Source organism: Lytechinus pictus, chromosome 18, assembly GCF_037042905.1.
Source record: "Lytechinus pictus isolate F3 Inbred chromosome 18, Lp3.0, whole genome shotgun sequence".
Taxonomy (NCBI): domain Eukaryota; kingdom Metazoa; phylum Echinodermata; class Echinoidea; order Temnopleuroida; family Toxopneustidae; genus Lytechinus; species Lytechinus pictus.
In genome coordinates, this window is record NC_087262.1 from 5,714,253 (window position 1) to 5,738,461 (window position 24,209).

The 24,209-nt window shown below is 37.0% G+C and overlaps 1 protein-coding gene across 1 annotated transcript in view; it reads left to right on the forward strand.

The window, feature by feature from the left end:
• The first annotated feature begins 4,457 nt into the window (after positions 1-4,457).
• The window catches only part of LOC129281634 (protein phosphatase 3 catalytic subunit alpha-like), a 36,765-nt gene continuing 17,013 nt past the window's right edge, over positions 4,458-24,209 (forward strand). Inside the window, exon 1 of the mRNA XM_054917555.2 lies at positions 4,458-4,645. Within this exon, the coding sequence (XP_054773530.2) occupies positions 4,603-4,645 (43 nt within the window). The 5' untranslated portion in view covers positions 4,458-4,602. The remainder of the gene's footprint in view (positions 4,646-24,209) is intronic.

A 24,209-nucleotide genomic window follows, 5' to 3' on the forward strand; every position in this document is an offset into this window, starting at 1 on the left:
ATTTACAAAAAATATATACGAACAAAAAATACAAACAAGAAACCCACATATTTCACTGAAATATTATGATAACATAATAAGATATAAATAAATTATTTCTTGAATTACTAAATTTTAGAACTAAGAGAAAAAAAGTAAAACATGATGCGTACAAAGGCACCAGCAGCAAACTAAATACAAAAATTAAACAGTTTATCAAATAATACATATGTGATATCTATATCTATATAGTAATCAAGATAAATTATTAAAAGACAAATAAAACGAAATAAATGAATACTTCTATTCTTTGATTACTCTATCAGAAGCGAAGCATAATTATTTTACAAAATTTAGCCAGATTTAGAAGTGTTTTTAATTTAGCTGTGTTGAATAATTTTTCCATTTTGTAAGTGTTAGGCCTCTTTGTGAAGTAATTGTCTAAATATAATTTTCTCTCTGCTGAAAAAGCCGGACAAACAAACAAGTAATGGTATCCATCGCCTACAAGTTGTGATTGACACAGATTGCAAATTCTATTATTTCTTTCAACATTTTCATACCTCCCTGTAACTATTGGTAGACGATGGTTTTCACAGCGGAATTTAGAAAAGCATATACGATATTTTTTAGGAAAAACAATCATGTATTTTTCTAATTCAAGAGACTTTTTATAGATCCGATAATTAATACATTGAGGATTATCATACATTTTCGAGTACCAATTTTGAAAGAGGCAATCTTTTAAACGTTGATCAATTGTACGTTTGATCCAAGTACTGTTTGTGGTTTCACATGTATACCATAAATCAGACATTCCTAGCATATCGATAGTAGTTTTAATTTTTTTAATCCATGAAGATTTATATACGTTCTCATTATACAAAACCTTCAAAATTCTATATATCATTCCCGATAATTTGTTTTCCTCAGCATGTTCTAAACTACACCAGAAATTAATCATTCTATTAGAGATATATTTTTCAAGACCATATCTACCTAGTTCGCCTAACACCATACAATTAGCTGTTGATTTTTTCAACTTTAAAATTTGCTTACAAAACTTCATGTGAAATATATCAAGATCTCGTATAACTTCGAATCCCCAGATTTCACTGCCATACAGAAGAACTGGAATAACAAGTTGGTCAAATAATTCTAACATTATATCAATAGGCAAGTCCAATGAATAAGACTTTGTTAACAAACTATACATAGCTCTTCTGGCTTGGTTCAATTGTTTCGTCTGCGCTTTTTTAAATCTGTTATTATAATTGAATGTTATTCCTAAATATACATACTCATCAACTACTGATAGTTCACGATTGTTGAAATGAAAGGACGGTAATTTCCGCACTTTACCCCTAGAGAAAACAACAACCTTTGTCTTATCTGAATTGACATGTAAAGACCAAATATTACAATATTCATATAACGCATTTAAGGCAGTTTGTAAATCATCAGGAGATTCAGCTAAAATCAAAGTATCATCGGCATAAAGCAATGTGAACAACTTCATGTACACTTGTATCTCATTTTGTCGAGCATGTGTATTAATTTTTTTGGGTAAAACATTCAAGCCATGACATTTATCCTGGATAAAACAACTGAAGTCATTTAGAAAGAGAGCAAAGAGCATAGGTGATAGGTTTTCTCCTTGTCTAACTCCAATATTACATTCAAATAGGGAAGATATTTCGTTATCTTTTATTACACACGATTTTGCCTGACCATACATATTATATATAATTTTGAAAAACTTTCCATTAACATTGCTATTCATTAATTTCAACCAAAGAGCCGATCTATCTACTAGATCAAATGCCTTTTTGTAATCGATGAATGCACAATATACCCTTTCGCTCTCAGATAAGTACAAATCAATTATTGAATGCAGTACAAAAATATGATCAAGAGTCGAATGACCATTTCTGAAACCAGCCTGTTCTTCACCAAGTATATCATTGCCTTCAAGATAAGTTGTTAACCTTTTATTCAGAATACTTGTGAATAATTTACCTAGACAACTAAGCAAAGTAATGCCTCGAAAATTATTCGGGTCTTTTGGATCTCCTTTCTTTTTATACAGAGGTCTAATTAGTCCAATTGTCCAATCAGTGGGAACTACACCGGTGTCAAACACAATGTTAAATAAAAGAACAATACAAGATAACAAACGGCCACTTGAGTTTTTCAAAAATTCATTAAGAATTTGATCAACACCATATGCTTTACCATTCTTTAAACGTTTTACTTGCGCGACCAATTCGTCGATATCTATAGGTCTGTTCAAATATTCGTTCAGTGAACTTATTGCGACAGTGTTTGGTAAAGGAAAATCCTGAGTATTTTTTAGCGTCTGGCTAAGATTTCGAAAGTGCTGTTCGAGTGTGTCAAGGTCAATGTCAATTTGATTCCTTTTAGCATTCATGGAGGTGAGCATATTCCAATATTCACTAGGCTGATTAAATTTAGTTTTACGCAATTTTGAATGTAGTATCTCATTATACTGAATTTTGGCATTTTTAACCACTTTCTTATAGATGCGTTTTTGGTCTACCAATTCCTCCGAAATTTGTTTCCTGTTTAAAATTTTCTCAGATTTTAATAAATGTTTTAGGCGAAAATACTCCGAACGTGCTTTCTTACAAGTACTATCAAACCACGGTTTAGAATGATTATTTCTGTTTACTTTTATCTTCTTATGAGAGTAAGTTTTAACCATATCACAATTCTTTGCGGCGTCTAAATATAATTGTTGGATGGTAGACACTAGATAATCTAATTCTTTTTGCATAATTTCACGTAGGTGGTCGCGGCGGATGCGCATCGCAGGCAGATCGCAGGTATTACGCGCTCATATGGGACGTAAGACATTATGACGTAACAATCAGCTGCGAAGCCAATTAACTAATTGGTGACGTCATAATAGCAAGAAAAAAGAAATCCTCGTCAAAAAGGTATTCCGTTTGAGTTGTTGCTCCCCCCCATAGTTGCGATTGATCGGATCAATCGCAACTCTTTGTAAGACGGGGCTGGTGTTCTCGAGACTGCTGCATGCTGCTTGAACTGTTTTTATCCAACTAGAAATTTTCTAACAGTGTATTATTCATAATGCGTCATAAAAAAGGCAGTTGAACGCTTTGATGCAGCAACAATATTGATACGAGCAAAGCGAGTGAGCAACATATTTTTCAAATAATTCTGACCACGAATTCTCTTATCCGTATTACTGAAGGGCCACATAAATAATCCATCTTCCTTATCATGGTGTACCGAAATGGATTGTAATGCGGCAAGGATGGGGGGGGGGGGGGTGTGGGAACCGTCGCCCTTAGTATTCTCAAAGTTCATCATGTACTAGTAAATGATTTGCTTTGGATTAGAACTTTGCTTGGCCAAAATATTTAGGAAAATTCGAAAGAAAATGATTTTAATGTTAAAAACAAAATAAGCAATAAGAAAATCAAATTTTCGACTTTTTTTTTTTTGGGGGGGGGGGGGGGGAATGAGTACTGGGTTCCATTCCATAACTGCTGAAACTTCATAGTTCAAGTCCAGTATAAACAACACGGGTCGTTAACCGAATTATTTAACCAACCCAAAACGTTGCTCCGGCGACGAACAATAAGGCTGATAGCTGAATAAATCAACAGTGAAAATTATAGAGCATATATTATAGCACTGGCGGATCCAGGGGGGGGGGGGGGGGGGGGGGGGGAGGTAAAGCCAGCCCGTGCCCCCCCCCCTTTGAGAGGTCCAATTAAAATTTGTAATGTGAAAATGCCGCTAAAACAAAAATGTGTGTCCCCCACCACTTTTGAATGTGAAAACTTTTTTTTTTTTTTTGCTTGAGAAATTTCGAAATGTCCTTAATTTTTGGTTAAAAACCTTGCTTTTTTTTGCTTGTCAAAATTTTCCTCGGGAAAATGTGCCCCTTTTGGAAAATCCTGGATCCGCCCCTTTATGATAGTATGGAAGCATATTGGCAGTGGTGGCGGTCTTTCGAAGGGGTGATCTGTTCCCTTTTTTATATTTTAGGGTGTATACCATACCATGAATCGGATCTAAAATTATAAAATTAATGAAAATACTAAAATACAAATTCATTGTGATGTAAAATTGATATCGTTGCTACATTACGAGTATCGAGCGACCTCCCTTTTTTATTCTTAATTCAACCCAGCGGATGAAAACGAAAATAAAAATAAAAAAGAAGAACAGGGGAACATATTATGTTGTCCTTATTTTCCCCGTTATTTTCTTTTTAGATATGCATATTTGGGTCTTTTTGCGGTCCTATCAAAATTAGAAGCATTGTATGAAATTAGTTATTTATGTATCATCGGTACAGAATTTTAATTCATACGCCTCGCAGTTCGTTTTAGCACAGACAACAATATCAGCAATTCGAATGACCCTTTTTAGCATGTACACTACCACTGCATCTCTCATAAATATTTACACTTCGCACATCCACTGCGATGCCAATCTGAGTTTGCTGGATTTGAGTTGCGACGACCGGAAAATAGAAGGATAACAATCGACAAAAATCAAGCGAACAGGAGGCCATCCATTCGGAATTATATTCTTAGTAGAAGCTAGAAGCCTTTGAATTTGGCTATGGCGGACGGGAAGTCTTCTACGACGGAGAGGTTTGTAAAAAGTAAGTAATCAAAACTATATAGACAAATCGATCTAAGCAGCCGCCATGTTTACTATGCCTGACTACGGAGTTAAATGTAAATTGTATTGGTTAGATCGGCCCGGCCCATTTCCATTGCCAGGTCAATCAGCTTGAGCTAGCTGTGTTGTATGTAAGATAACATTCGACCCGATGGACGATGATATGACATTTTAAATGAATGTTTCGAATTTTATGCACTAGTACCTGAACTTCATCATTCGTTATTCTTGAGAACAAAAGTTGCTCTGTCGCGAATGGAGAATTAAGAAAGATAATTTTGATGACAATAATGACAACTTTTGTTTGTAATTCGGAGCACTCACTGCGCTGTGGCTGACATGTCAGTGAATATGCAGATTGCAAGACGAGATTGTTGTGTATTGTAATTTGTAGCCAATGATAGAATGAATGAATGATTAAAAGATAAGGGTCATGCACAAAGACCAGGCATGCTATAAATATCCAGTTTAAAGAATGTCATGACTGTTGCTTGACATGTAACAGAATAATTTTTGTTTTTTTGGCTAGCATTTTTAAGTCGATTAACTGACGTGCAAATGCGTTACTTCGCCATCTGCAATTTTTGACTGTTGCACCAGCACCACTCACCTAGCCAGGAGGCTTCTAGAGAGTAAAAATAATTTACTAACGTAGGCTTACTCTCAATGAAGCCAGGTCTTCCCTCTCATTCACCTACACGAAGGACCCCAAAACCTGAAACTTTCACCCCCAAGATTTCTACTTTCCTTCTAAAAGATCTAGCCCTAAATCATGTATGGTTGGAACTACCCCTTATCGACCACCTAATCTTCTAAGCATCGTATCTGCGAAAATATTCATCAATTTTACCCAGTTTTCGTCTCATTTGTGCAGAAAATTGAGCAGATCAGATTCCCATGTTTCGCTCGGCGACTCCGATTCAATACGCGTATATATCGACGAACAACGAATACAACGATTTTACATTTGCTCATTTGCACCTGTCTTTTGAAACCGACCACCCGCGATACACTAAGTTTACGGCCGATTCTTGTCGCGGTGGCGAAATATTTTTATTCTTCCAAATCAGTTCTATGATGTCAACATGCTAAATGATCGTCTCACTACTTCCATTGCGAGCTCCGGCACATGATTCGACGATTGACGACGGATATTTGTTCTAAAGCCGTTTCCTATCGGATTTTTTGGTTTTTCAGCGGGGTTTGGGTCTGGTCAATACAATTTTGATTAATTCTACTAAATGTTTACTTTTTGTTGCTTCTTTTTTTCTCGTAAAATCGATTCTTACCGTTTCTATGGACACTGCGCCTACTCTCCCGCGCGTATCGTTTGTAATACGCAATAATTTTAACGCGCGCAAGGTGGTCGGTTTCAAAAGAGGTGGTCGATATGTGGTAGTCTCACCATACATGGGATAAAACTTCATTTCTGACATTTCTACACTCTCGTTGTTATATTTAAACAAGAATTCATCAAAAAAATGAGAAAAATATTGTGAAAAGACGGAAGAGACTTGCCCGATGTTTACGCCGCCATCTTGTTTCCTACTGTTCTTCGCCAACGTTACAGACGCGTGCGTATTTGAAGAGTCTGCATTTACATTTACGTTAAAATGAAAGGATGGGACTCACAATTGTAGTAGATCTACATGTACTAAAGGGTCTGGTGATGATATTGGTTTATTTCCAATTGGTCTAATGCCAATTTGTCTAACGGTTATTACCAACTCGTGTACTATCATTTGGTCTATCAATTCGCCACTATCCACATGGTCTTATTGCCAATTCGCCCACTCACCATTTCGTCTAATATTCAGTAGGTCCAATAGCCATTTTATTCGTCCATAAACCACTTGGTCTAATTGGATCAGTGTTAATTGGGCGAAATGAATGAAAAGAAAATGGGTATTACATGTAGACCAACTGGTTATTAGACATAATGGTCATACACAAACTGGTGATTAGACAAAGTGATTATTGGACCAAATGGTTATTGGACCAAATGGTTGTTAGACGACATGCTGATGGACTGAATGGCATGATTATAGACTAAATGAAGGTACAGTGTACATGTAGACGATGTGATGAGTCGACGAGTTGGCAATAGACGATTCGGCAGTTTACCATGATATTGATGATATTTCGGTTTAATTCAATTTTATTCACTTCAGTTCAATTCAATTCAATTAAATTTAATTGTCCCCTTTATTAATTCTATCCCATTGGGTGGAACCCGTGCCCAATATATTTCTATCTGCTTAGCCTCCCCCCGTTCCCCATGGTTAATTCAATCCCTCACTCATTCTCTTCATTTACCTTGTACAGTAGTATCAAGGAAATCATATGTTTTGTGGTCCCAAATTATTCTAACAGAAAATCATTGTATAAAACTCTTTGTTTTCTTTTTGAAGAAGACATAAAATGGGTGTATCGTTGCAAAATTTTATTACTCTCCTAAGTTAATGACAGTGGTGTTAAAAAAAAATCAAACAGTTTCTTTCAATCGCAAACACACACACACACACTCTCTTGCTTGCTCTGGCAGCTGGTAGCTCAACAGGTTCAACTTACAATTAAAAAAAAATTGCAAGTTGCGACCATTGTTCAACATTTCTCAAGTAGGGAAACCCCCGACTTAAAGATAACATCATCACAATAGGACTTTGTTTTCCCATCAAATTTTGTTTGGTACATGTATTTTTTTGGCTCTGTATTGATATCAAAAATTATATTGCAAGAGCAAAACTCTAATTTATCATTATTAATAAGAATAGTGTTTTGATAGTAGCACTGATTTTTACCATTTATTGCATTGGTAATTGGGAGCAATCATTGAGACAAATCAACTTTACAATTAATTCCTATGTTTCTTACAGACTGGGGCAATTATAGGCCTAACCGTTTATCATTATAAGTTGCACATAACGTTATGCAGAACTGGTGATACTTACCTGTGATAAATGAGATTATACAGGTGTACCCAAATTTTCCCCCTATTTCCTATTTAACTTTTATTGGGAGTTAAAAATGGGTCGGCTTTCAAGTTCACTTGTACTGCTAAGGAATGTAATTTAAAAAAATCTGATTTTGAGCAAGAAAGGGTCTCCATTTTTGTCTAGATATGAATGCATATCCATAAATTGATTGATTTCTTGACAATTTGGTGTGTTCTCCTTTGTTTACAAATTCCCTGTAGAAAAAAATTATGACACTAATTGGATTTCCATAGAGTTACGATTGATTGGATCAATTGTAACTCTTTGTAAGACGGGGCCATTTCACCTGAGATGCTACAGGTGCATGAGGGTAATGCTGCGTTGACACTTGCACAATTTTTGGGTTCCTGCATTGGCATGATATGATGTGCAAATTTGTGACAATACGGGACATGATATGCATGATTGGTTCATACCACAGTCCATTGTGCCATTTTTGAAGTACTCGTGAATAGTTGTGAACTAGTCATAATCTAGTTGTGGTTTAATCATGAACTTGTCACTTCATTATCATGATTACCGGTATACTGTAATTGTTTTTGTAATTTCTTGATTCTTTTGTAATATTACTTTTTTGTTGATTTTATTTGTATTTTTATGCTTTTTTGTAAAACATTTATAAATTCAGCTTAACAAGCTGCGATCATATGTTTTAATAAATCTTGAATCTTGAATCTTGAAATGCGTGCCACTCGTGCTGTGGCAGGACTTGGCCAGGCAAAGTTGTGCACTGTTCACAGATAGTTCACATCAATTGTCCACTAATTTTGTTTTGGCCAAAATGTGAAAAATTCTCTCAAAGCTTGGAACAACACTTCAAGCATTGCTCTGTACTGTGCTGTATTTTTTGTGGGTGGGCTCAAATCTTTTTTTTTTTTAAATTCCACAACCAAAACATTTCATAACAATGCACTTTAAAAGCTGAACCCTTCAAAATACCTAAAAATATAGCTTCTGAAGCATTGAAAATACTTACATGTACAGTACAATATGCATGTACATGTAGCTGACCTTCAATATATTTTATTTTCATTGAATCATTTTGAATGTGCATGGTAAAATATTCCCCCAAAATGTCTACAAAATATGTTATTTAAAAAAATGACATTTTGCCCCATTTACAAGTATAGTTTAGAATTGACAGTGTTATCTTGGTTAGATATAGATGTAGGGACTTAGCTTGTTACAGATATGGTTAAGTTTGGTATTTATTAAACAATAAATGTAGAGAATATTAATGATGTACAGGTACATGTATCTTGTACACATACATGTACTGATGTGTTAGTGATGTTCTAATTATTGACTACTGAGATAGTTATCTGTAGTAGATGTAAACATTTCACTGTAGAAATTAAAGATCACATACAATTACATTCATGTGCTGATACATGCATAATTTCTTCTATGCACATTATTTCTCTTTAGAATACTAGTATTGTCTCCTATAAATTATTGAAATTGAAATGTAAAAGTACTGTAGGTTTTCAGATTATGATTTTGATTTAAATGATGGAGGAGGGTAAGAGGTCAAGTTGACTGTACATGTAGATGGTTGATGAAGCAATTCTTATTAGAAATATATATGCTCGAGTTTCATAGATTCCTGAATGATGAAATTTGCATATCAATATCTTAATTTGTCCTTTGAATTTGCAGTGCCAATTTTGATAACGCATTGAATCACCAGAGTAGATTGGGGAAATATATTTTTTTTGTTGATGCACAACAAATTTTTATATGTATTTAAAACATTGGTTTGTGTAAAAAATTCCTTCTTTGTAGGAAGGGATTTTATTGAAGAACTTTCACAGTTTGCAAGAAAATGAAAAACTAGCAGACATGCGACATGTACAGTGTACATATGAAAGAGGAAGGGAGGACGAAAAGCAACAAGATATCATGGCAGACAGGTGCCCTTTCCCGTCACACAAGGAATGCACTTTTTCGATTAAACCCTCATCTAATTCGACAGACAATCTTAGTGCCTAATTTTCTAGATTATGCATTGAAAAGGTCTCACTGTGCAAGGATACACACATTCGCCATTTCCTCCTGTACAAATTATTCTGACATTTACCTGTTTTGTGTGTGCATGCCGTAGCCCTATCTACGGGGCGGGCGTGCGACATGTGGAGTCTGTGCCATGGAAATCTGCCGCTTATTGCTTTTCTCTCTTGCACAGGAAGCCCGTGGGCATTTTGGACAAGTCTTCATTTTCCCCCCTCATGTAGTGCCTAGCATGTCTACAAATTAAAGCTCATGTTATATACCAGCCCCCATGGGAATGTATTTTGAAATTCATGCCCCCCCCCATAAAATACACAGTGTAACAGTTCATATGGGTTGTGTCATTGTGTGTGTTTGGGTGTGTGTGTGTTTATAGTGCAGGGGGTAATACATGTAATATGATATCAGTCTTGTAGCTTGATAATGAGGCAATCATTGACTGTGTATATACATCGATCATAGTGTATGGAAAGTACTACATGATTATGAGGTACCACATGCAAGTGTACCTTGGAAAAGGTCAAACTTATTTTGTTAGATGTGCTAACCTTCAAAATGTTTTTCTTCTCTCCTTTTGACTATTTTAATTTAAGCATGTCTTGTTTGAAATGACATGGAATTATCATACACTTTTTGTAACTGGATTATAACAAAGTTGGATGTCCGGTTTCAGAACAGATATATCCAAAAAAAAATCTTCAATTTACTGTATGAAATGTACATGTATGTATTGTTATTGAACATGAACAATTAGTGTACCATCCTACATACATGTACTGTACATGTACACAGATTGCAAAGACTATAAAAGTGGAGCTGTACATTGGGAATGTATGTGCTTTGAAGAATGCAGAAGAGAAAGGGGGAGGGGCAGGAGCTTTAACAGATGGAGGAAGGGGTTTTTCACAATTGCTAGTGCGATCGTTTGTGATCATTTGGTCACAATACAGTGTATGTTGCACACAATCGCAACGATTGTAAGCAGTCGTACCACCAATTGTGAAAGGGGCTTACGATAATCAAAGTGAGCATATTGCAGATTGATTTTAAAGTCTGATTAAATTCAGACTGAAATGGAGGGAAACAGAAGGGGAGACAGAGGAAAAGGAGGACGGATAAGGCAAGAATGTTGATAAAAATAATCAAATGAGCCACTATGTTGCACATTGATCTTAAAGTCTAATCAGCTTCAACTCTCATCGGCTGCCCTAGTTTGCTTTCTCCATCAAACTTGCATTAGCAGCATCAGTACACGGCTTGCCTGTATAGAGTGTGAATATGATGAGTGAACGAGGGAGAAATGATGTAGCCACACCTGTAGATGCCGACTGTATTCAACACTTGTCCGTTTATTGAGTGCATTAGATTGCATGGATTTGGTAGCTTCTCTTAAGTCGTTTCATGCGCTTCAACTCATATGCATACATTGTAGTTGCGACCGTGCTTCGCATAACGCAATTACCTGTCCCCCTCAATGTCCGGGTCCACCTCGCCCTCTGATTTCTTTCACATGTTAACCCTAACTGCATTTGACAAATTTGTATTTCTGCAATAAAGACATGTTTATACATTTATTTAGTAATGTCTGTCTGGTGTGTGCCAAGAAAAGGAGTCGACCAGCTCAGAAATTGAGATGCACAATTTGCATACAATACGCTTTGCAACCTGATTCCACTGATTCTCCACACTCATTAATATTTTCTCCATATTAAATAAGTCGAACTGCATTTTAGTATAGAGACTCAAGATGTATGGATTTCCATCAAGATGCGATTGCAGTATACTGTGATGAATTTGATTTACATAAAAATATTACATCTGCTGCATTTTTATTTGTGTTTTTTTTAGACAAGATTGAAACTGTTGGCAATAGCAATTTTTTTTGTTGTGATGCAAATATTGGTTTAACCTTCATTTATTTCCAACTATGCTAATCCTACAATGTAATAAGGATTGAACTTGATTTAACTTGATATGGATTTAAAAAATAAACCTTGATTATACTAGATTTTGATTGATAAAAAAAAATATTTACACAATTTGGATATATTGTTGCAATCACCCGAATATAGTTTACTTAGATCCCCACACCGGCCACATTACAGACTTCGTTCTAGTGAAGACACTACGATTTTACAAATTCCTAGAGTTGTTTCAAAAGGGGGGAAGCTAGTTTTGATTTTTGCGGTCCCAAGTTTAATATGGAATAGTTGACCAATTCAACTCCAATCATGTACTTCTGTTGATTCGTTTAAAAGACATTTGAAAACATACTTATTTTTGTTGTAGTGTAATTGTGATATTGGAGAGCAATTTGTCTAAAGCGCATAGAGCAATTTTAATCGATTATGCGCTATATAAGTACCAATTATTACTATAATCAAAATCCCTTTGTTGGAGCAAAATGAAATAACAACATGCAAGTATGAACATGATATTTACCCAAGTTTTCTTTGACTAAAGCTCACAAGAATTATTTGTACATGTATGTACAATACCTGCATGTTTTTATATAGGCATACATCATGATCATATATGCCTCATCAGCTGACCTGGAAAGCTGTGATCTATTATGTTTTGTGGTTCACATTTAAACGACATATAATGGATGTACAGTATTTTCAAACATTCTCAATTCATACAGGTTTGTATTATGTTGTAAATGAAATGGATGAGATACACGTTATGAAAATGCAGCCCAGTTATATAGCCTCAGATCCCTTATGTAGAGTGCTGGTTCTACTCCCCATGTACAGTATTGTACACATAATGTAGTGCCCTCATAGCTTTGCACACTAAATACAGGTTGGGTAAATCAATTCAGAGCGCAAATTAATCATCATCAAGCGTACAAACTTGTCTGCAGTGGCCTCACATTGGATGTCATGTTTGGGAGAGGGAGAGGGAGAGTGTGTGTGTGGGCCCGACGACGTGCTAAATGCTGCTAACATAGACCATGTCGTGGAGCTAATAATTCAGCTTTATACTGCTGCCAGGCTTCGACTGGCTGGCTAGGGAGGGAGCTTGTGAGCCTTGCCGGTGTAGGCAACTTTGACTGTTGACACGGACGTCCAACTCACTGCTGACATTTGCATGCTATCAATTTCGGCGCTGCAAATGAAACTGCAGGTAATAAATGCAGGCAAGCCCTTGTCAGCCAGCTCACATTGATCGCGGGTGAGCCGAGGATGTAGAAAGATGCTGCGGCGCTCAGACATGGGACATGCATGTTTGATCTGCATGTTTAGCACTATAGATTCTATTGATTTGGGTAGATAAACTTGCGCCCTACTCTTATTTTCTCTCACCCCCTCCCCCCCCCCCAAAAGGTCAGTTTCTTTTTGTTGACTGTGTCCAGTAAGCAGTCAAAGAAATGCTTGTGTTCCTATACAAATGATGTATTCAAGTATACTAACACTTAGGGCAGAGCTGCTGAATGTTCTCTTTAAGCCTATAAACCTTTTGTGAATATTGATTCATGTATTGACTTTTCTGTACATTCAGAAGGAAGAGTTTCCTTGTTTTGTTGCCACAAGCTTTGTCTGTAATCCTCTTTGGCACCTGTTCCCTGGAATTCATTATTGTATGATGATGAATATATTTGGAACATGTTTTTTTGTTTTACATTTGTCTTGAGATGTAGTTGTAGTTTTAATTATCAATTAAAGAAAACACAATCTTGAGGAAACCTGTAGATATAAGAAATACATGTAAGTAACATGGTTCCATATGGTTTTGTATTGTTTTCCAGTATTCCAATGTGTAATGATAGACCCCTTTCCAATCGAGTCTCCCCCTGACCCTGTGTAGGCATAAGTACATGTATCTACACTGTACCTGAGTAAAATTACATAGAAGGATGTACTGTACATGTAATATTTCAACTATTATAATTCTGCAGATTTGACAAAAGGACTTCCTGATTGTAACCATAATAGATTATGGTAGTGACAATTCCACTTGTCCCAAGAGAAATCAGACTTGGTTTCTCATTATAATGAGGATTTAAACAAATAATTAAAAAGAAAAATTATCAAATTTTACATGATTGAATACAAACCAAATTTTGAAACTGACATACAGGAGTACATGTACGTATAGGGGAGAGTGGGGTAATTGAGGCCATGGGGTAAATAAGGCTAAGCTAAATTTTTAGCTATTAAACTGAGCAAGTACATATCTTGAGCATGGAAATGTCTCATAGCTCAATACACGTGCCCAGGAGGAGCACAAACATAGCAGCACATCAAAATCAAAATTTTGAAAGTAGCATCGCCACTTTAGAGAGTCGAGTACTTTAGTTACCCAGTAATGTGTATTAAATTTTATCTTAGTTTACTTTTGTTATGCATTATTGTACATGCCAGTACTGTAGTAAAATTCACCACTTTCCCTCTATTTTTTTCTGACTGGAAGCCTATGAACTTTACATACCCGATAGGGCAAATGAGGCCCCCTGTATAATTAGCACTGTATGGTCACATCTGGTATAAAAACAGTAAAATTCAGTGTAGGCATCTCCACACTTAATACTATATACACACTAAAATTTCGTTTTCACTTTCAGGTAAAAACATGTAGAAACATAATAATATAACTGTGACAGTTGAAAACATAATCAGAAAATATTTTTTTTTATAATATTGGATAAGATAAACAAATAAATCTTAAATGGGGGCCTTGGGAAAATAATTAAATATCAGTCAGTGATTGTATCAAACCAACTGAACTATTTTTACTTTGAATACAGCAACACAAAATGTTTTTTAATCAAGGGGCCTCATTTGCCCCATTTCGATGGGGCAAATAAGGCCCCCATGACAACAATGTTTAATGCTCATTTAATATGCAAATAAAAATGAATAGTCCTCATATTTCTTTTGGAAAATGAAGGTCTACTGTAGACCTAGTATTAGACATCTAATCGTGTTTCTACTGCTATGCATGATTGGAATTATGCAAAAAGGGGCATTACCCCTTTCCATTTCCATTTTTTGTCTCTGAAATTTCAAGTTATGAATGTGGACAGGGATACAAACAAGTGAAGCAACGCAAGATTTTAATCTCCAAATAAATTTGGTCCCCTAGACTGTAATATGACTTATAAAATCATTGATATTTATGACAGTTTACAAATTTCAAACTAGTTTCAATCAATTGCGCTTATTTAAAACGGCAATTAATCATTTTGAATCAGCTTAAGATACTATTGTTATGTTGATGATGATGATAACGAGATGTGTACTAGTTAAAAGATTATTTTTTTTCAGCATCAATGCTCATGGCACCATTGAATTTGATCCTACTGAAGAACATGTAGTTGTAACCAGTTTCTTGTTTTTTTTGCAAGCATCAGGCAAGATTGCCTGTGTATTGACAAGGACTGACTATAATTCAATCATGGATAAACATGTCTATTTTCTGTCTGGTTATACGTGTATTAAATATACATTGGATTGGAATACATGCATGTACCATATGATGTAGGCCTAACGTGGCGATATTGCTTAATTTGGCGTAAACAGGCGCTCTTGATATGCAGAAAGCTTGATAAAAAAAAATGTACAGTATGTTTATGAAGTAGTCTTGAAAGAGACTATCATCCTTGACTTGAATGCCAAAAGTGGCTGGTTGCCTGTGGCATGGCTGCAGTGACCTTTCTTTCCCTCTCACATAATATTCGCCAGAGTTGAGTGCTTTTCCAGTTTTTAAGTTGGGCATACATGTAAGTAGGTGGTTTCAGACCGCCTCGAAGTTCGTCAGTTCCAGGTATTCTCTGATCGGGAAATTTACCCCGATCAGAAAATACCAGGTATTTTGGTAATGTGAAAGCAAACTACGCGTAATTTCCCCGAAAGAAAATACCCGCTAAATAGTAGGTACTTGGGGAAATTACGAGAACTTTCGCGGGGATTTTTCCAAGGTCGCAGGTATTTTGGCAATGTGAAAGCAATTTACGGGAACTTTTAGCCCAGCGTGTCGTTGGGCGCGGGTGCCGTGGGTGGCTGCTGTGGTTTTGAATCTCGCGTCTTGCCTGCTTATTAGACCATACTGCGCATGCTCCTAACTTCAGGAATTTATCCCGAAGGGTATGTTTCGGGGCGGTGTGAATGCAGGAATAATTAATGGGTATTTTTTAGCCTAAAAATGTTCTCCGTTAATCCCCGTTAAATGTAATTTAACAGGGATTCTTGTGATCGAGGCGGTTTGAAACCGCCTAGTCTCTCCCCGGTTCAAGAGATGCCTTTTAGGCTGCATGCATGCATACATGCTGCTACTGCGGTACCTCCCCGACTCGCCCGCAATCCTGCATAATTTCAGAAGGCATTCGAGGATGGTGGATAACCAACGGTATTGATTTGAACATTCTTGACGTTGAGCCTATTCCCCTCTCGAACATGCTTTAATGATTCATGTCTTGTTAAAATGCAATGATAATGAACAAGGTACAACTGATTGACTGCACAATGCAGAAATGGAGATATTAAGTGTATTAGAGTGATATATTTACACACATGGTTCATGCAGCTGCACTGTATACAGTACATGTTGAGTGCAGAATACATAGACTCAGGCCTGCATAGACTGTATGCCAGGTACATACAACATGCCCATTCACATATTTATGTTTATCAGTGATACATTGTACATGTAGCTCAGAAAATATATAGTCCTACACTACTTGTACACCTACAGTATGCATATACATGTAGTAGCAGAGATGCACACATACATGTAAAGTTTACATGTACATGAGAGTTGCATTATGAAGTGTACAGTGTAATGAATGGTACATGCACACGCATGTAGAGTTTACATTGCAGGAGGCCTGCTGTGAGCTTATTAATGTTAATCCCTGCGATATGAACCAAACAATGCTAATGTCGAGAGAGGAGAGTGCTTCTAAAAGAAAGAGCCTCATCAAAATAATCAAATTGATTAGCAAATAAGGGAGAGCAACGAGAGTTCATTTTCATTGATTAGTCTCTCATCCAGACAGAAGGTTAATTATAATTGGCTCGATATCAGTAGAAGATGTAAACCCACTGGTTTCCAATTCGTTTTGGCGCGTCCACTTGGAGTTGTGTATCTTTTTAAATAGTAAATTCATGGCTAATTCAATAGGAATGTTGGGATGTAAAGCTTAATACGAGAGAGAGAGAGAGATCCAGGGAGTTCATTTCCATAAACTAGTCTCTTATCCAGACTGAAGTATTATATCACAAATGGCTCAATATCATCAGAAGATGTAAACTCACTGCTTCCCAAGCTGTTTCAGGCAGCTTACATGAGGTTCTTTCCTTTTTGTCTATTTGTTGGAATCTCCTGAACACAATAATCCTGCAAACAATTAGTCTCTCATCTAGACTGAAGGTTGGGCTTGATATCATCATAAGATGTAAACAAACTGGTCCCAAAGTGGTTTTGGCAGTTCACACGTTATCGTGTACTATCTTTCTATAGAAAATCCATGTCTATTTCAATCTAAATATGGGAATGTGATCTGTAAACAACAGATAGCAAAGAGATTGGCTCAACATCTTCTCAAGATGTACACTCAGATGTGAGTGTTAACGTCTAGGACCGACCTTTAACGGTGCCATCCCGAAAGACGTGACCCAGGGCTTGAACCTCTGTTCCACGGCATCAGTTTATAACTTTTTCCATGTAGTTTGGATTACAGGTGCATGTCGGTTATGCCCCTTCCTACTTATTAGCCTAATATCCAGACTGAAGGTCAGTTTTAAATGGCTTCAGATAATACCAACTGGTTCCCAAGCTGTTGAAGACATTCACATAGAGTTGGTTTCTTCAGAAATTTTTTAAAAATAATTTTACAAAATGATGTAAAGGCATGCAGTATGATAATTTATCAGCATTGGTAGTTAGTAGTTCTTGCCCAGTTGACTGAAGGGCCGGCCCATGAGACAAAAGGCCTGTGAGACCGAACATAATCATGCCCATCCCATGAATTTGTCAATGCTTTGATTTTTCTTTCTAGTTTACTTTATAAGCTATTGTTCTCAAATAAGGCTATATATTGTGGACCTTGGTTATTAAAAATGACAACGCGTAGGAAATGGTACTTTTAAGATGAAAGTGATAAGCCATAAAGTGACACTTCGGTCTTGTAGACTTTCAGTGAAGTGATTAGACCATAATTGAAACCAAGAATAGACATTGGTGTACTTGATTAATACATATATTGTGAAAGATGATTTTTTAGATGATTCGATATCAAGTGAGAGAAAGGCAGTAGAATGTAACATTTAGTTAATTTTGATAGATAATTCATTTATTTTCCTTTTGTAGAGCGTACATGTACCTGTAGGCCTTTAGAATGGTGGCACGACATGCTCCTGCGAAAGTTGCTCCGGGCTTACATGTACATGTAATTTCGTCTAAGATGTAGGGTAAGGGTTGCAATAGGGTTTTATGTTGGGTTTAGGGTAGGGTATATAGTGTTCAACCCAGGGTTGAAGTTCGTCGTTCGATTGTTGTGTGGAATTTATAACGGAGCAGTTGTCGCCGGAGCAAATGGCATGGAACCATTGGAAGTGCCATAGAGACATTAAATGATACATTATACAAATAGCGAATAGGCATCTGCGATGGTGCGAGATTTCGCATGAGGTGAAAGAAAGATGCTCTTGAATCGAGTGTCTCTTTCACTCACTGAATGCGAAATCTCGCACTATCGCACAAATAAGAATATTCGCTATTTGTGTTGTACAACGCCTGAAGTTTAACGAAAAATATGAAAAAACAAGAGTTTTTCCCTGCAGTAATCTGTGAAAAGGGAGCAAAATCCCACAAGCGCACATGACCTCAGGCAGCATTGCGCATCTAGCCATCAGGCTATACACATATTTCACCTTCATTTTTGACTGAGCGCAATGAATTACCGGTAAATTGTATTGTGACGTCACCTCCTATTAGCCGTGCATTGGTTCATTTTGGATGGTACGTCGTGTGTGCAACGGTATGAATGTTTGACATTCAGCCTCCTATTTGCTCGCGTACAACAAGCTAAGTAGGCGTTGTACAATACATGATAATGCGCTTCACAAGAATAAGATACTGTGCAACCACTTGCAGTTTCCACCTAGCCTATATGTATCGTATAGGTTCAAGTTAAATTTTTGATGTTTTACATGTACTACATGGAGTTTGTACGATGGATATGGGAGGGTGTACATTGCGTTGCCAAAGAGAGACATTGGTATACACGCAGGATTAAGGAGGCTATCAGTATACGTCTTTGTCCTAACAACTTCAACAGAGACAGCGGGATCACATCCCCGATTTCTGGATGCGAACCATCCGACAGCACAATACCCCTTACCTGGCAGTGCACGCCGACCCGATCGTTCCCGGCACCGAGCGAGGGACCGCTCAGCTTGTCAACCCCCACCCACGGGAAACTAGCGAGCCCGCCAATTTTGTCTTATTTGCATATTGCCCACTCGCGGCGTTTTTGCATATACCTCCGGCTTATTTGCATATACGCCCGACCAATCACATAACGGATCAGTGCCCACCTATTGTTCCCGCGTTCGTGCGTACGGTCCTGGGGTTTGGTATAAATAGACTACGTTATCAGATAATTTTCGTCACTTGATAAAGAGTTGCAGCGGCACTCGAAAGCTTGTGAACTTGTAAGCTAGTGAACACTTTTTGCGAGAGTGATCACGAATTTCCTAAAAAGCTAGTGAACACTTTTTGCGAGAGTGATCACCAATTTCCTTGTTGACCATAGTAAATTGCGAGACAAATGAATACCCTCTAGCGAATATTCATATAGTATGAAAAATGTGCTCCTTGTATTTTGAAATGGTAGGATAAATTCAGCCTACATATAATACGTTGAGTGTTGCTGTGTCATTTATTTTTTCATTCTCATCAATCGCATTGACTTTCGTATTCAAGTTTGTCAGCGCCAGATTCAATTAATATTTTTGCCTCATTTTCCTTTTTGTATTTGTTATTGTGGTGAGGAGCACACCCCAAGCTTTTGAAGGACAGCATATCAGTACATTGCAGATGAGTTACTATGGCAACAGGCAGTCTCAGTCTTCTAATCAATACAGGGAAAAGATAATGGGATGAAGGGTCTGTTCCCATGATCTCTATTTTATTAATGATTTCCAAACTCAATTAAAAACTGAACCATGGCTACAACCCGTATATTCACACACAATGGACAAGGAAAAAGTGGTCATTCATACATTAAAATTAGGGTGCCCTGATTCATTCTCGAGAACACTGATGAAACAGAAAAGCACACTTGCATTTGTATCTATGCACTATAGCAAGGCTCGACATTAGCGGTGGCCCGGGGCCACCAGAAATTCACCTCGGGCAACCATTAATGAAAAAATATTAAGTTTTGGTGGCCCGAATCGGGCAACCAATAATTTTCAGAATAGCGCAATTTTTCTCCCCATCTTGCACGCATTTATCAACTTTCTACAATTCAAATTGAAAGCCAGTTTGTCATGCGCCCTTTTTGTTGATCTACACACAAACACACACACAAAGTTGGCCCACCGCTATAGCATTAAGTAGCTTTTATCCAGCCGGCTGCGCCGGCCGGCTGGCGTGAGCTTTGCATGCTTGAAGCAGCTGTGCGTTAGCAGCCTATTCAGACTCAGGGAGCTGCAATACGAAATGTTTCTGCTAAGAAATCTTCCACAGAACTGTGAAAATCCAAGTCAAAGTCACATTTTACACCAATGAAATGCCCTTCTACAGACCTTTTTGCTAAAATCTGGTGTATCCTGATTATTTGCAAGCATTAAAAAGAGGAATCATTACCTCTCTTTTGACTCAAGAAGACCGATTTCCAAATGAAAATAATACACATAAAAGTCCCACATGTGCATTTGTATGTATGTTGTTCCTTGGTTTCTTTCGAAGCTGTGTCTTTTCCGGTCTTTTCTAGCCAAAAATAAACAGACAGTTACTTTCTTTCTTGTTTATAAATGATTTCTTAAACAACTCTTGAGAAAGTAAATACTTTGGGAAGGCATTTCATTAATATGAAATGTGAATTTTTCCAACATTTTGGCAAATTTAGGGAAGGAATTTTCTCACACTTTTTTTTGCCGTTTTATTATTTTCTTTCATTTTTTTTTACAGTGGTTAAACCATTTATACCCTTTTATTCATTTTTAATGTTTTTCTTTATATTTTTCGGGCCACCAAACTTTAATATCGTGCCACCAAAAAAAATTATTTGAAGATTTTGGTGGCCCGAACGGGCCACCACCAAAAAAAGTTAATGTGGAGCCTTGACTATAGTACACTATTTATTTATTTTTTCTTGATGCTACTGGTTCAGGTAGTGAAACCTTACCAAATTTCGCTGCTCTTGTGCTAAAGGGATAAATAATTTCCTTTTTTTCATTCCATTTTCATTTCATTTTCAATATTTTACTTTGGTTATGGAGCACACTTTCCAAGAACTCCAGTGGGAATTAAGAATTTCATCTTTCATCAGTGTTTTTTTTTTTTAGTGTACATTAACCCCCCACCCTTGCAGTGTAAATGACCCCTATGGCACTTTGTTTTTATTTAAGGTTCTGTCAGAATCATTCATTCAATTGTTGCCATGTTGACATTGTCTGTGAGGGTTAATTGTCAAAGTGACTTACTCTGTGTTTAGGTAGCCAGTGACATTGAGAGCGCTGGGAGCCAGGGGCCATAAAAAGTATGAGTCATTTTATTAGCAGCAGAAAGGTTTATGAATGGAAATGTCATATTGCGAAACAGGTGGGCGTAGCCCAAACGAACATTTCTGGTGCGAAAGTGTGTGTTGTTCCAGCGCTGACAACTAGATTACAGTACATGGGAGTGTTTGTGTTCGTGTGTTGTGAGGGTTTGTGGGTGTGTGTGTGTAGATGCTGTGACAGCCTCTGAACAGTTCAGGTATATAAATTGGTAAATTGCCAATTTGTCTATTTCTAACTCGTCCACTCATCGCATGGTCTGCCTTCATTTAGTCTAATGCCATTCCATCCATCAACATTTCGTCTAACAACCATTTGGTCCAATCATCACTTCGTCTTATCACCAATTTGTCTATTACGACTTTGTCTCTTAACCAGTTGGTCTAATATCCATTATTATTTTCATTCATTTTGCCCACTTAACACTTACTCCAATTAGACCAAATGTTATATGAAAATGGCTATTAGACCAACTGGTTATTAGACGAATTGGTGAATGAACGAAATGGCAATTAGACCATTTGGATAGTGGACGAACTGATGGTAGACCAAATGATAGTACATGAGATGGTAATTGGACGAATTGGCATTAGACCAATTGAAAATGAACCTATTTATATAATGTTCTGATTTACATTCTTAATTTTGTTTGCACTTACAAATACATGTATGCAAAGGAACTTCCTATGAATACAAATGATAGAATTTATACTTGATCCTGTTTTTTTTGGGTTATTTTTTTGGGGGGCGGGTTTATCTTTTCTAATCCAGGGAATTCCCGTTATGCTTTCATGGCTCGGTTTTGTAATTATATTCTAGATTGTGTCTTATTTGAAGTTTTAAAGTTCTAACAATGCTCGTTAATACATAGAAAAGTTCAAAGAAAGAGAAATGATAACAGTTTGATATCAAAACCCCCCAACTTTGTTTATTGTCAAATTCTTGACAATGTTAATTTGTTGTGTATTTTAGCGGTCTTTAAAAAGAGTGCAGAAAATGGGACCGGTAACTGGCATTATCGGTTTGGTTGCCAAGTTCATGGTACTGCACTTACTTGGCCCAAGACAAAATCTGAATGCACTAGAATGTTAAGAGCCCAGTCTCTCTGAGGCCGTTCTCATTACGTTTTCTAAAACTAGTTTACTGGAAACCGATTCAGGAAACCAGTTTGGAAGATCACTTTGCTAGCGTTCCCACTTGATCACACGAAAGTGGTGTTCAAAATCACTTCACGTAAAGCGATCTTGTTGCTATGGAAACGCTCTCGGTGGGGTGACACATTTTGCGGGAAATTCAAAACCGCAGCGTAGGCATTCTACACCTGTCGTGTAGAGTAGTGCGCTCAGAATGTGCGAAGATCGCTTCCCGAAGAACGGTTGTGTCCTCACTTATTAAGCTAAAACCAGTTTAACGAGGCAAAGTGATCTTGAAAACTACATCGCGAGGTGGTTTTCTGAACCGGTTTGGAAGATCGCTTCCAAGATCGCCTCGACCGTTCTCACTACACGTTAGGTTAAACTAGTTTCCACTAAACTAGTTTTAGGAAGGTAGTGGGAACGGTGTCTCTGTTTTTCTGTCTCTCTTTTACAATGCAAGAAATCTTTTGGTCGCAGAGTTCCTCCACGAGGGCTTCATTTGAATTCCACAAAAATAATTGCCTGTGACTTTCTTATTACCACAATCGATGCAAACCTCGTTAGATAATAGGCAGTGAGGTCCCTATGCCTGTAGCTCCATTACAATACTCTATTCAGGACGGAGTCAGTTTATTTTTTACACAATGTACAATGTAATTTGCCTTTGGTCTCTAAATTGGGCTGCTACTGCATACAACTTGTGCTTCAAAGTGCCCTTCTCTACCACATGGAATGCCATCACCTTTTTCTAACATGGCCTGCTTTCATGAAACCCGTATTGGACAAAATGAACAAAATAAAGTTAAAATCAAATGAATAAATTACAAATATGAAAGAGAGAGAGAGAGAAAAAGATGCATTTTAAAGAGATTTCATTATCTTTGATGTTGGCCGCCTTGTAGGAAAAGTGCTTCAATTTTGAGCAATTCCTTGTGTTTGTATAATAAAAAGAACCCTTGGCGAATTATAACCCACTCCTTGTCTAAAGTTCTCTATTTAACTGAAAATGTAGGAGCTTTTGCAGCTTGAATTGGCACTATCTAAAGAAAATATTCTGGAGCTGGTGTACAGTAACAATTCCCATTGTTCTGTATGCTGAGCCATGCAGAAGAATACAAACTGGTGTATGAAAACTACAAAAATCACTGAAGGGGTAAAAGAATTTTTATTTGGCAATAACAGTTCTTTTTTATTATGTTTCTTTTGGCGAGTACTGGTATAGAAAGAAAGAACTACTCCCCCATAAGAGAGTACATGTATATGTGAGAAAACAAATATATTTTTATGTTGTGAACATACATGTACTGTAGGAAGTGAAATTGTATAAATTTATAAGCAGGAGCTGCGGAACGGTTTTCGAAAATGGGGGGGGGGGGGGCTGACCATGCGAAAAATCACGATCATATGGTCATTTTTACATTTTTGTACACGGTTTTGGAAAAAAGTGGGGTGCTGAAGCCCCCCCCCCCCGCTTCCACGGCCCCTGATAAGTGAGACTTTTCTGACAATGTATGTAAACTTGTATAAAAAAAAAACAGTCTTTCGTACAAGCTATCCATATTCTAAACGAGATATTTTGATGGCCTAATCCTGCTCTTCGATTGATGTGCTTGCCCTTATAATTATCCAATTCTTCTTCAATGGATGCCAGAGAAAAAAAGCCCATTTCA